The following is a 15,719-nucleotide window of genomic DNA, read 5'->3' as shown; positions in this document are numbered from 1 at the left end:
GCATAGTATATGTTAGAAATAGAATGTTTTGTGACAAATAAGAAATATTTTATGTGAGAATTTTATATACAAGATATTAATATATTCGTACAAATTTATTCTAGGCTACACAAAATTTATGTACAAATATGTACAAATAATACTAATATTAATAATAATAATAATACTATTAATAATACTAATCTTGCTTTATTTTCGTCTCATTTCATCTAATTTCAATTGCTCATAATTTAATAGATTAGTTTTAATCAATATTGTATATCAATTATGTTTGTTTTGGCCTTTAGAATTGATTTCTTTGATCAGAAAGTGTTAATATTGGACATTGGAATAATTTTGATTTGATAATTTTATATTATTAAAAGAAATACATAAAATAAAAAAAATGTTTTGAAATATATTAAAATACAAAGAAATATAAAAATATTAGAAAATAAAAAAAAATATTTTGACAAAATTAATATAAACTATTAAATATTTAAAGAAAATTTAAAAAGACATGAATTTTTATGTTATAAAATTATTTATATATTCTATAAGTTCAAAATAAAGAATTATTTATATATTTTTTATAAAAGTTTAACTTTAATCGATATTCTTATTAAAAAATAATATATTTTAAATAATTTAAAATGTTAAAAATTTTATTTTAATGATTACAATTCCTTTTTATTTTTCTATTAGCGAATTTTCTATTAAGCGAATTTTATAATGTTTATTTTTTTCGTAAAATTTACGATTCATTTTATTATCAGATAAAGAAATAACTACAAAAATTTTTAAAAATTAATATTTGAAAAAAATATTTTATTTAAAAAAAAGTTATTTTAATTTATTAACATATAAATAAATTTATAACTACACTTGTAAAATTAAATTTGCTTTTTAGCTTATTATAAATTATATTTAGTATATGAATATTTCTGAAAATAATTATGCATCCTAATTTAGTGCTTTTTAAAATTCAGCAAATCTAATATGATTCATGGATTTCTGGAAATTCAACAGTTCTCACATATACAATTGAAAAAAGATATATGACATTTACTTTATTTTTTTAATAATTATTTTTAATAATTCTCTAAATTTGTCTTTCATTGTATATTTGAAATTTGTAATATTATTATACTATTATTTTGAGATATTTAACAATATTATCTGTTACCATTGATTTATCTCATATTATAAAAATATATATTATTAAATAGAACGGTAAAAAAAATAATATATTGTTGAAATGCACTTTTTAGTCGCTCGACTACTTAAACTATGCGCTCTGTAATTGGCCAATGTTTTTTGTTAATAACTTAACAAAACCACTAAGAAAGTAAATGAAAATCACCTCAGGAATCTTTAATTAATCAATGTTCTAACATTTTTATTGTTCTGGTATTGATATTTTAAAGCATATATTCTGAAATGGTATTTAAAATTGATTTGAATTTAATTTTAAATTTTTCTTATAGAAATATATTTTTTATATACATGATTTAATTATATTTATAATATTATATTTATATTTATATACATATTTGAAAGTTGTATTAATTTTCAATTATTATAGTGTATTCGTAGATTTTGTTCTTTTTGATCTATTATTTCAAGAATTTTGCTTATTCAAATTGATTCGTTCTGAGATTATTTTAAAAAATATTCTATCGTAAATTTCTCATAAATAGCATCAAATAGAATATACATTCATATAAAAATTTTTCATATGTAAAATGAGTGTTTGAAATAAAATATTTTCATAACAAAATAAAATAATTATCATAACATGATCAGTTATAGTACAGCACATTTCTTTATTATTTATATCTGTGATAATTGATTTCAACATTTAATAAAAATTCGCATGGATTCGGAATTATTTTTAATAACTATCATATCATGGATGCACATTATTACCAATATTTCGTGATATTTTCGTCGATAAATAAGCGACCGGTTTTATCGTAATGATAATTATGCTAATTCTAGAATTTCTAGCGACCTATTTTGAATGACTGGCGAAGATACGATCTTGTCGTTCTTGTTCTATGCAGCTTAAAGCTCGTGCTCGTTCCTTAGATAAGCTCGAGTAATGTTAATGAGGGTAATTATCCTAAATATTTGGAGTCGTTTCGCGAAACTCGCGGTCATGGTTGAAAATCTTTAACATAGTTCACGAATGCATGATTATCTTACAACGAAGAGATCGTTTTCTAGTTTCATACTAGTTTCATTTCTGTTTCTTTATTGCTTATTGTCTTTTTTTGTGTTTTCTTTTCTATATTTCTCTTATTGTTTCAGTACTTTCTGATTTTTAAATTATACAATATTTTTTAACTTTCTTCTTCATTTACTGGTATTTTTTATCAGAATAATTGTTGATTTCATTTTTACTCTGTTCTTGACATTATCTTTTTTTCGTTTCTAATTTTATTAACTCTTTTCTTATAATTTTATTTTTATGAAAATAGATAAATTGCATTGTTTTGTGAAATCATTTTTTGGAAAAAGATCGTTATAATAATTTATAAAATTTTAAGATTTTAGATAAATTTATTTAATTATTTTATATCATTTTTTTTCAAAAAATGAATCTGAATGAAGTTTTCTACAACTTGATTCTTATAATATTTTTTTGTTATTTATCTTTAATTATCGTTTTGGTACATTGTATTTTTCTTCATTCTATTATTTTTTTTATTTAATATTTTTTTTTGATTATTTTTTTTATTTAATATCATTTCTTTTTATATCTATTATATTTATGTAATTCTATTATTAAATATATCTTTATAATTTCTATTATTTAATTATTTTTATTATTGATAATATTTACATTTTACTTTTAATTATTGATAATATTTATATTTTCTAACATTTCACTATTAAATATATTTCTATTTTTTTTTATTAATTTTTTTGTTTGTATAATCTCTCCTTTTTAAATTGTTTATTTTTCATCTCATTTTTAAAATAATATTAGAAATTAATAAAATTTTTATGTCATTTTTTTCATTATTTTCAATCTTACGAGCTTTATTTTTTTACTATTTTTTTATTTTTTTATCTTTTGAAGTATTCTTATTCTTTGTTTTCATTTCCTAACAAAAAACTTTTTCATTTCTCTTGTTGTTTCTCTTTCATTTTTTATTTTTTCATTTATTTATTTATATTTATACATATTATTTATTACATATTTTTCATTATGACAATATTTTCTTAATTTTATTTTAATATATTTATAATGTTTTATTTTTGAATATCCAGGCAAAATATTTTTTTCAGATTTCAATAAATAAAAAGATTTTTAATATTAAAAATTTTCCAATAAAATTGACATAAAACTAAACATATTTTAGCAATAATCCTTTCATATTTTTTTCGCCAATAAATTTTTAATACTTTTTAATCCTTTCCTTGATTCTTCATTCTTTCTGCTATTACTCACTTCTCCTCTCCGTCCTATTTTTCACTTTTCTCTTTTCGTATTATCATCCTTGCCCCAAATTTCTTCCATTTTCACGACCACTCTCACCTCCATTCCCCTCACTACTTTCTCTCCACGCTTGCCATTTTCCTCTTACCTCCTTATACCTTCAATTTTTTTTCCCTTTTCCCTTCTCGCTTTTGGTTTTCCTTTCTCTTGCTTCGTTCTAAATCTATCCAACATTTCTATCTAAGACTCCGTATACGTTATTGCGTCTACGTGCTAAACCAAATTCGCCAGGAGACATTAGATCAGCTAAGACTGGCTGAGATAAGCGGCCTCCTAAATAGCGATTGTCGGCCAAGTCAGCCGGCTTGGATAGGTTATGTAGTTTCGGTATCACACTCGATGCTGCTACCTATGCCCTGCCTGTTCGGATCTATTCAACATGGATATACCGCATATGTATACGGAGCTATATACGACCGATGTACATACAGGAGATATATACCACAGGGGGAACCGTTGGTGACTACCTCGAATTACGTGCAGTCTGACCATAGCGCTATTAGTAAGATGGATATGTTACGCTTACGGAAATATAGTGCTCACCGAAGGGGAACAAAGGCGTTGTAATATTATTTAGGCCGCAAGAAATATGAGACGCGCCTGTGAAATTTATATCATGTACGAATACGTCGGTTCAAGGTTGATTACGTGAGTAAAATTTGTAAATATATTTGTATATGCGTTTTTCATTAAATAACGAAAAGAAAGGAAAGAATATGAGTTTTTGTATTCAATTGTTTGTGTTAGATTGTTCTAAATTAGATTGTTATTTTCCTTTTTTTTTATTATTCTTCTTTAATTTTTCTAGAATAGTGATCGAGATAAATCATATTTATAAATAATGTATATAGAGTATATATATATATTTATATTTATATTTATATTTGAAATGTATGTATATAATTATAATTAGTCTATTTAATTATTCGAATATTTTTGAACTTGTTAATGATACTGGAAAAACAATATTTTAAATGTTACCTGTTTTAAAAAAAACATATATTTAATAAATGAGAAAAATGATACTTTTGAATGAGTTTGACATAAATTACTTGTTTTGAAGAATACAAAGTTATAAATATTTGTATAAATAATTTCTTTTTTTGTTAGAAAATTGTTAGAAAAAAGAAGATGATTAAATAATTTTTAGAATTATAATGATAAGAAATGTTTGAAATTATTTGCATGATAAAAGTATTGATGATTAAATAGTAAAAGAAAGATAAATAATTTTTACAATTATATTGGAAAGATGAATGAAAACTAACTTAATAAGTAGATAAATAATATTTGTATAATATTAATGTGCAAAACTAATTAATCTTATATACTTTACTTTTTAATCTTATATATTTTGATATGTTATAATTGCACTTTAAAATACTAATATTTTACATGATAAATTATATAAAATTTTACAATATCATCATTATTAATAACTTTACAATGAAAGAAAAAATAAAAAATACGTAAAATATTTTTCAAAAAACATTTAAAATATGACTTTAAAAAAAGCAAATAAAAAAAAATTACAAAAAAAGAGAAATAAACAAAAATAGTCAAAACAAAACAATAAAATATTTCTATTTCAGTTTGAATGATTCATTCTGTTGCAAAATTGAAATATCTTGTCTTCTCTTTTTTAATTAAATTTAATAAAAAGCATTACATGAATCCTTTTACATTATTTGTCATTCGAATTCGAGCGATTAATTCACACAATTTCCTGTCGATTCCTCTGAAAAAACCGACCAAACGAACACTTTCATTTAATCGGCGAACGTTAAATTTACGCGCTCCATTTATAAACTTTTTCCGCTCTATTCACCGTAGTAAAATTTTCCATTCGAATGTTGAATTAAATTGCAAACAAAAAAAATTTTAAAAAAAAGAGAAAGAAAGAAAAAATATGAAAAACCAAAAAAATAAAAAAAAAGTAAAGAAATCTAACAATATGTTTGCACATTCGTTCACAATGAAACGGGGAACCGCATTGTATCAATACATCGTTTTGTCTCTGCACATGTCTGCACTTTTAACGAGTTGTAAGCATGAAACCTTTCGAAGGTGTGTATTTAAACAATATCGTCGCACAAAGACGATTCAATTGGTGCGCTCGTACGCGGAGCAATTAAAACTTCTCGCTCGTTTCTCGCGACAATTTCGAGCGTATAAATGTTCGCCAATCCTCTTTGGAAAAAATCGTTGCTTGTCGAAGAATTCGAGACAGTGGACATGGCGGTAATCCTTGTGTAAATGTGTACACGCGCACGGATGAAATATGCGTGTGGAATTAATTGCAGGCTGATCCTGATAGATGTATATATAGGGATAGATTTAACAGGAACATACAAGATATATAGGGTGTTCCAGAGATCAATCGATTTTAGATAATTTCAAGTAACTTTTGTAAAAATTATTGTTTCACAACTCAATGAATTATATTATCGAAAGATATATAACGCGACGATAGTGTTGGGTTATATACCGTCAACGAGTTGTCTTGAACTCTTAATATAATTCCACGATTTGAGTTATATATATAGTCACTCAATGCTATTATGTTTATCACAAAATACTACTCAAATATTATATATATATATTATTATTATTATATATTATTATTTTGTAATTGTCGAATGTATTTTATTAATAATATGTTAATAAAAATAAAATCGAAATTTGTCGATTGATTTCTATATATATAAAATATCTTAAAATTATATTGATTTATAAAATATTTTTTATATTTTGGAATATAAAGTTTATATGTAATTGGATTTTTTGTTGAATTAAAATAACTTTCTATTTTTTAATTTTTTAATGAGATACAATTTAATATTTAATTATTTATATAAATTTTGTGAAAATGATAAATATTAATTTTCTAAAAAATTTGGAAATGTCTTGTTTAAATATGAACGTGATAACAAAAAAAAGAAATTCCTAACGAAATCATTTGTGAAAATTGTAGAATAGCATTAAATAGATATGTACATTAGATATGTAAATAGATATATACATTTTAAATAAAAAATAATAGGTTTTCTTAGAATACAAAAATTTATTTGTATATATTTTTATTTTCAAAATTAATTAAAGAAATTTTTATGATAAAATATTACGTAATAAAAAATTTGAATAACAAAAAGATATTAAGTTATAAAAAGGTAACATTAAAACAATATTTTTTTAGGAAAATTTTTCATTAAAAATTCTGATTGAGTGGAAATATAAAAATTTAATGAAATTTTATATTAAAAGAGATTTTATATTAAATAGATATTTTTTTGATATCTATTTTAAAAAACAAAATAAGGAACTATCAAAATATAAATGTTCTGCAATTTGAAAACGAAATGAATATATTACATAGAGAAAAATATATATATAATAGAAACATATAGACATGATTCAATATAGGAAATATATAAATACTTTAAAATCATAATTATTGTAATGCAAACTCTATAAATTTTATTGAATTTTTGTTTATTGAATATTTTATATAAATATATACATTTTACAAAATGTTACTCAAAAGTTTTTACAATTCTAAAATACATATGAAAATATATATAAAAAGTTTTTATTAATATATTTGTAGAATATATTTATCTACAGAGATTAGAGATTAAAACAAGAACAAAAGATGATATATAAGATATAAAGGTGATAAAAAATATATATACAAAAACTGTTTAAGATTTATTTATTTAATATAAAAAATTAATTGACTTATTTAATGTATTAACATAAATCATTTAATAACAATGTATTAATAATAAATTTATATTAAATGAAACGAGATAAAGATAGAGTGAGATAGAGTGATATAACAAATATAACAGAGTGATATTAACTTAATAAATAAGTTTCAAGCAATATTTTTACATACTAATTTTTATTTTGATCTATAAAATTGATTCTTCAAAATCACTATACATAAAGAAAACAAGATTGTCAAAATATTTACTATTTATAATATTGCATTATTTTGTATATTTTAATATGAGAATTATATTATATTTTTTTATAACATATACTAGATTTCATAAAAAAATATTTTTTATCAATTATCTAATCTTTGCCAAAATAAATACAAAATAATAATTCTTTAAGAAGAATTTTTTCTTGAATTGTTTTCTTTATTTTCTTTATGTTATGTATAAGTTTATATGAATTTATTTTATTATTTTTAATAAATTAATAAAGAGTTATTTGTAATGTATTTAAATACATATATTATGTATGTAATATTCATGATAAAATAACGATTATAATTAAAACACAATATAATAAAATTATAATAAAACGAAATAGTTATGTATATATATATGTATATTATTGACTGAATAAAAGTTATTAAAAATTTTGGTACAATTGTACAAGAAAATATTTAAAATCGTTCAAAAAAATGATTGACTATTCTAATTTTTATTACAAATTTGTTTTTGATAAATATAATTTAAACTTTGATTTCAATATATAAAGTATTATTTAATTAGAGAATGAAAATTTCGTTTAATGAGTTTAGACGGAACAAATAAAAAAATTCAATGAAATTTAATTTCTTGAGAACATTCGATATTCTGAAGATGTCTTTGCTCGAATTTATTTTATATTGAATTTATTATATTTCCTTCACGTTGTTGTTTATACAAGAAACCAAATATCGATTGGTTTCTATATTTGTCATAGAAAAAAATTAACAAAAAAAATTAATAGTTTTCTAAATTTACATATTAAAAATTATGTAATTAGAATATATAGTTTAAAATATCGAGATTCATTTTTAAAGATTACTATTTTTGCAAGTTATTAATTAATATATAAATAAAAGTAAAAAAATTGTTTCTTTAAGATCATCTTTCACCATATTATTTCGACAAACTAATTAATTTGACAAACTACTTTAATTTTATTTTATTATAAGAAATTAAATTATAAAAATTCAAAAGAATAAACCGGAGAAAATTTAATAAAATATAAATAATATAAATAAGGATTTGGATAAACAATATTTAAGTAAAAGTAAGAAATAAAATATAGAAATCTGAATTTTTATTTATTATGTGTTTGTTTTTTGTACAATTTGTTTTTTGTACAATAAAGTTGTAATATTGAATACATAATAGTTTCTAAAATAAATGTATTATATTATTTTTTTCAATTGTTAATTGGTGAATATAAATAAAAGTAAATTAAAAAATTAAAATAAATGAAAATTTATAAAAAAAATAAATTTAAAAGAAATAGAAAAATTAAAAAAAGAAAACAATAATGAAAATAAATTTAAGATTGTTAAGACAATTAATTTTAAGATTATAAAAAATTTTCTTTTTGGCTATTCTATACGGCCATTAAATATTCAATTTATTGTGATTAATTTCTATTTCCATCACATATTTCATTAATTTCTACGACAAGTTCTCGCATGAAAGAGACATGATCATCGATTGTAACCAATGCTATAAAGTTGAACTAGTAGTCAAAGGGTATTATAGATTAATGGGTATGAAGACAGTACTCGTGACAGCCGCTTGATCTGTGACAGTATCTTCCGCATTTACCACCAGAGTGCTTTACATCTCAATTCTCATAAGATCTCGAATTTTGCAATGTATATATGACCTCTTTATATATAAATTTATATATATAAATTTAAAAAAACTTTCTTAATTTAAAAAAAAAATATAATTTATCATAGTAAATATTTTTATTTTTCTCAAATTTTATAAGATGGTATTACTATTTAGATAAAAGAAAGAATAATTATGATAAAAATATTAAAGTATATAAAAAACTCATATTAATAAATTTATGTTTAAAATCAAAAAGTATTTTAATAGATTTGAATGTGAGGAAACAAATAATTTTTTAATTTATTCAAATTTATTTTGGATAATAAGAAAAATTTATGAAAAAAATTTCAAAATCAAAATTTCAATCAAAATCAATTATAAAACTAATAACAAAAATATTTACAAATATATTTAATTATTTATATTTATATTTAATAAATCTATTATTAAAAATTATAGAAAATTTAAATTTGATATTTTTATAATTATATATTTATATAGTATATATATTTTTACAATATGCTTTATAAAATAAGATTACAGAGTGTTAATGTTTCGAAGAATATCGGTTACAAACTATTGCAAAATTTGTAAAGTGATGATTCTTTTATTTTATAATAGAATGATAATTACAGAAACGTTATTATATCTTTGTAGAACGAGAGAATATTTTTTAATCTATTATAAGTTAAACAGGATATTTTAAAAAGTTCAATTGTTCGATTGAAAGTATGTATTATTTCTTCATAAAAACCAAGAAACTGTAATGAAAATAAAATCAAACATCATACTTTCAGAGATATAAAACAAAGACTTTTGATTAATAAAGTTTATTATATTACTTATAAGTATAATGTTCAAGAAAACCAATTCTACAAACTTTCTTTTCATATCATATTCAGTCATTTATCTCGACTTTTAAACTTTTTATTCCTGCATTTTTAGATTCAATTAACAATTAGGAGAGATTATACTATATTTTACTTCAAAAGTTTTATATCTTTTAAAAGAGCCATTATTTAATTTTTTCATTTAATCATTTATTAGAAAGCCATCAAATTCACTAGATATTACATTTCAAAATCACTGTTTTTCTTAAACATTAATTTTGTTAATAGTATTGATGTAATTTACTTTATTAATATTTATTAATATACATATTATTGAAAACTAATTGATATTTGTCTTAAATTAATCATTTAAATTAATCAATTTAAATTAATCATTAATATCTCTATATATATATGTATATATCTCTATATATATATGTATATATGTAAATTTATTATTAAAAAAAAATTTATTATTACAAATTTCTTAAAATTAAAATAGGTAATATTTCATATTATTCATCAAAATATTCATTTTTTAAACTTAAAACGCTAAGTTTAAAAGAAATATCATATTAGGTTATGTTAAGCGAATAGTATCGTAAAAATTTTAACGAGGAAGAAGAACTATAGAAAGCTTTTACATTAGAAAGCCGAGCAAGAAGGTCACGTTAAAAACAAAGCGACACGTAGGGAGAATTTTATATAGCGCGCGATAACAGCAACGGGTGTGCGCCAATATCTTCTTGTCGAGGATGGTGCACGTTTTTACGGTCGTCTTTTTGCAAGGGCGCATAAAAGTTACGCTATTCCGATGTTCCTGGAAAACCGAACGACAATGGCCTCTTGGATACCAGCCAGATCTATATTTTTTTCTTCGGTTACATTATCGACAATAATGAATATGCTTGTCTCGATGCGATCATTCTGTACAATTATAAAATTTGTCGAATCATCGAGAAATAAAATAGAGAGAAATAAAAAGAAACGAGGAAAGATGATTTGTCAAAGAAATAATTTTCTGTTAATTTCAATGAGTTTAAAATATATTGTAAATATTTGAGAAATTTATTATATAAATTTCTGATGTTCAATTCAATTTCTCTTAAATTTTTTTTATTGTACATTAGATTTGTATTTTTCATGGATGAATTATATTTACATATTGATTATATATATTGATCGAATTATTGATATTTATGATTTATAATAAAATTTTATACATATCTTATATGAAGAATATTTTAGAATTTTATCTTCTAGAAATTTTTATTATTTTATTCTTCCAAAATAATTTTGACTTGTTCAAGTTGGCATTAATTTTAATGCCATTTAAGAAACCGATTTTACTATAGAAAATTATCAAATCATTTATGTGATCTATAATTATAAAAGAATATATATAATAATTATAAAAGAATAATATCTATATTATATTAATATATAATATTATACAAGATTGAACATTTTTCTGGGAAATATAAAAATAACTTTTTGAAAAGATACGAAACAAAGAAGTTTTAGTATTTTTTAATGATAATATATATGAATTTTTTATATTTTATTCGAAAAATGAAGATAAATTTTAATTTTTTAAATACAATTCCATAAATCTATCATATGAAAATATAAAAAATTTAAATATGTATTATATCATAATATTCAAGATTAAATAAAATCAAAATTCAAAATTAAAAATGAAACATTAATATAATTATTTAATCAATTTATTAATTTTCTAACATCAATTATTAATTTATTATTATAATAATTATTATAATTATTATAATTATTATAATAATTAATTTGCTATAATTATATCATTAATAGTTTTGTAAAAGAGCACAGAAGGTGCTTTTGAAAAATTTTAATGTTCTAATTTCAATGAAAAGTATTATATATATAAAATTCCTTAAATTATAAGAAAATTATTCATTTCAAATTCCTTAAATTATAAGAAAATCACGTATGCAAATAATGGAAAAAACTTTTATAAGAAAACCAAATTATTTTTCATATTACAATATACATTGAATTGTCTCAGTTTGGAACAGATTTAAATATCCTTAATTACAATTCTTAAATTATAATTCAGGAGATAATTAAATGCCAAAACGAAAAATAATTTCATGTATGACTCGAAAATACTGACTAGTTATATATACGAAAAAGCTGTTTAAAATGTTATTCTTAACAACATTTTTCAAACACATTGAAATCATTTAGAATTTACATGTTGTCCCAAAGAAAGAAAAAGATACAAAAAACCTAAACTCTGGGAGCAAAAAGAGATAGAGAGAACGACCAGAACAGAGACAGAGAGCAACGAGATACGTAGAAGGAAAATAATTACCGTGGAGAAGAGGGAAAGCGTAAATCGCGAAAAGATCGCGAGATCATCCTCAAACGGCGTTAACAACACCGCACCGCGTCCAATTAAAAAGATTACTAATTAAGCTTACTAATTAATAGCGCGAACCGACGTAATATTACGTTTTAATTACCGGGTATCATCTTTTTCAATCCGTGTCGTTGCGGTGGTGCACGATGGTTGGGGGAGAGGGGTGGGGATAAAAAAGCAAGACCGTCCGACGACGTTCTTAAATCCAATTAATTTCTACGACTATTAATGAGCGAGCCGCTCGACCGTTACTGAGGTCGATGTCCTCCACGATCTCTTTCCGTGACCTATACTACGCCCACCGCGGGAAGAAGTGATGCAAGATTATTGTGGATATTAAATTTCACTGTACCGGCCGCCTCTGCACGCCCCGTGGCCGGATATTAAATTTTAGTCCCAGTAAGCAACGCCGCCACCCGGGCATAATACTTCGCGATACCTACGTGAAAATCGCCCTCTAGACCTCTCTTTGCCATCTCTCTCTCTCTCTCTCTCTCTCTCTTTCTCTCTCTCTTCTCCCTCCCCTTTTTCCTCGTTCAATGTAGCCGTATAATTCTTCTTGCTTCGTGCCTCGTGCACCTATCGGTTCGGTGTTACTGCATCTGCGCCCGTGAAATGTCCCTTGGGCTTTTATTGCCATCTCCTACCACACCGTTCCGCGGAATATTACATTTTGGCAGATAGGCGAAATTATCGATTATACGATAGCGCGACGCTTTTCACGTAGAATAATAGGGTTCGAGTGGATCCGCCGCAAAACCGAACCATTGCGGCCATTAGTTGGCCGTATTCTTTCTGTCGCGTATAGGAGCTTTCACGTGCGTTTCAAGAGCATGGAATATAAGGGAGAGATCCTCTCGTTCTGATGTTTCTATGAATATAATAGAGGAGTGGAATTGTGGAGTGGAAGTGTGTATTTTATCGAAGGTTCTCCTTTGTTGGAATAATTGATAAGCATGTAATATCGAAGAGAAGAATTTGTGATAAAGGAAGGAAATTATGGTTTTCCGTTAAATATGGAACTTGTATAATTATAGAGAATTAAATAAATAATTTCTTTATTCTATAATGTTAATTAAAGTAGTATATTTTAAATAATAATATGTTTATAAGATATTTATGTATCAGAATATCGCTAGTTTTATACATTATATAATTTAACACATTGATTATTGTGTAACTAATGTATCATTTATTTTATTATAACTTATTTTATATCACTTTTATTTATGAATAATATATACCGTAAATTTTTCTGATTTGTATATCATAAATATGCAAATAATTTGAAATAATCTAAAAATATAATCTAAGTTAATTTGGTATTTTTTTAAAATAAAATTATTATTTATTTAAAGAAAGATTATAACTTTTATTTTTTAACTTCGACTTTGTTCTATTTTTCAAATTTTTGACTTCTCTGATAAAAAATAAAAAATAACAGTTTTCATGTAACGAAATCATAAATTGTTTTTTATGTACTTTTTTCAATATTTGAAAATGTATATCTGCCCAATGATATTTAAACGTTTTGAATGAATGATTAACGAATAAAATACGTGACTAATCTGCACGCGAGAAGATTTATTTAAATTTATTTTATAGTTTTAAAAACAAATATTTTTTTGAAAACTGTTTTTTTATTCTAAAAGATTTTTTCTTTATCGATTCATCATTCTCATAATTAGTGTTAATAGCTATTTGCATTGACAGAAATAAATCGTTCTTTTTTATATTTCACTAAATGAAAAATTATAAATATTTATTTTAAATTATTTTATTAAACTTAAAAAGAATCTAAGTAAATCTATTTCATTGCAAAATAATTTTTTGTCGTGTTATAATTGGATATATCTTGGATGGTATCTGAGAAAAAATATATAAAAACAAATGTAACAATTAATGTTAAACAAATCATCAATCAATTATCATTATTAATTTATCAATATTCAATTCGCATCAATCTATCAATTATGAATGAAAGATTGAAATCATCGCACAAAGAAAAAAAATATCTTACCGCCTTGTAGCGAAGGATAAATATAGAAGGATGGTTCTTGCAACCAGGACACGACGCGCACCAAATCTTTCACGAAGCTAGGAACGACGCATCGCAACACCGCGGTACAACCTCTAGATGCACCTCCGATCACTTCCACGTCGACTTTGTATGCTTGAGCCACCACTGTGAATAAATAAAAATCAATTTAAATAAAATTAGATTTGTGCTTATATTTGTATATGTAACTCTAAGGAGAAAAATTTATCTATCTTGGTACAAATTTTATAAAAAATTATACATTATTATTTTCTAGAATTATATTTTTGTCAGTAAAATATAATATCTTTATAAAAAAATAAAATCCAAAATATTTCAATGCAAAAATATATTATTCAAAAAGTTTTGTATATTTTTCATAAATATGACATAAATAAATATGTTATATCTATATTTTTTCTTCTGATATTAACTTATAATAATAATTTTAATAAATTTTATTATTAAATTTGATAATTGAATATTATAAAAAATCATATTTTGAATAAAATTTCTAGATACTATACTAGATATTATAATATTGAAAGTTAATTTTGAATAATTTATCTGTAGAAAGAGGACATTTAATATGATATTGAAACAATATTTTATATTTTGTAAAATACAATTTTTTTTTTAATTTATAATTTCAAATTTAAACTTATATTTATACAATATTATAATTTTTTATAACTTTTACTTAATAAAGTTATTGAAAATCTGCATATAAATAGCTTGAAATATATTTTTAACAACACTGTATATTTTTATATATTAGTGAATATATTGAATATTTGATCTTGTTTTAGCATAAAAATCCGCAATTATATTATTATTAATAATTAACATTATTATATATTATAAGACTAAAATAAATCATTACACAGCACAAATTTGTATTATCCAAATTTGTTAATTATTTTCAAATTCAAATTATTTCTATTTTAATTTTTGTTTTTATTTTTGTTCAAATAAATTTGACTTACTTAATTTTTCATATTATCATCAAATTTTATTACCATACAAATATCGAAACAGAAGTTTATTCATTATTTTACTATCAATATTTTTCTTTTGAATTTCGTATTTTCGTAATTGCAGTACGCCAACAGTGAATATTGATAAATATTCATGTGCGAATGAGATCTCATCATCATTTAAAGTTATATCTTTAATGAGCGATCCTACAGATTTCCAGAGTTAATTTTGACTTAGTTGCAAAATACGGTCATTGAAATAATCCCACAAAGGATTAGTTTGTGTTGATACTAATTTATATGATTTTACAATATAAGCTGTCACAATTTTTCTTCATAATAAGATACGAATTTACATGCGTACATTAATATCTATTCAGAGGATATTTCAGATTAAATTA

The 15,719-nt window shown here is 22.3% G+C and overlaps 1 protein-coding gene across 11 annotated transcripts in view; it reads right to left on the bottom strand.

Moving 5' to 3' along the window:
- The window catches only part of LOC107993494 (cell adhesion molecule Dscam2), a 197,604-nt gene that overhangs the window by 45,525 nt on the left and 136,360 nt on the right, over positions 1 to 15,719 (bottom strand). For all 11 annotated transcript variants that reach the window (XM_062075910.1, XM_062075902.1, XM_062075911.1 and 8 more), the window contains exon 3: positions 14,324 to 14,488. In XM_062075910.1, coding sequence (XP_061931894.1) covers positions 14,324 to 14,488 — 165 coding nt within the window. The remainder of the gene's footprint in view (positions 1 to 14,323; positions 14,489 to 15,719) is intronic.

The sequence above is a fragment of the Apis cerana genome, linkage group LG6 (genome assembly GCF_029169275.1).
Source record: "Apis cerana isolate GH-2021 linkage group LG6, AcerK_1.0, whole genome shotgun sequence".
NCBI classification, from domain to species: Eukaryota; Metazoa; Arthropoda; class Insecta; order Hymenoptera; family Apidae; genus Apis; species Apis cerana.
This window is presented reverse-complemented; position numbering and strand designations above follow the sequence as displayed.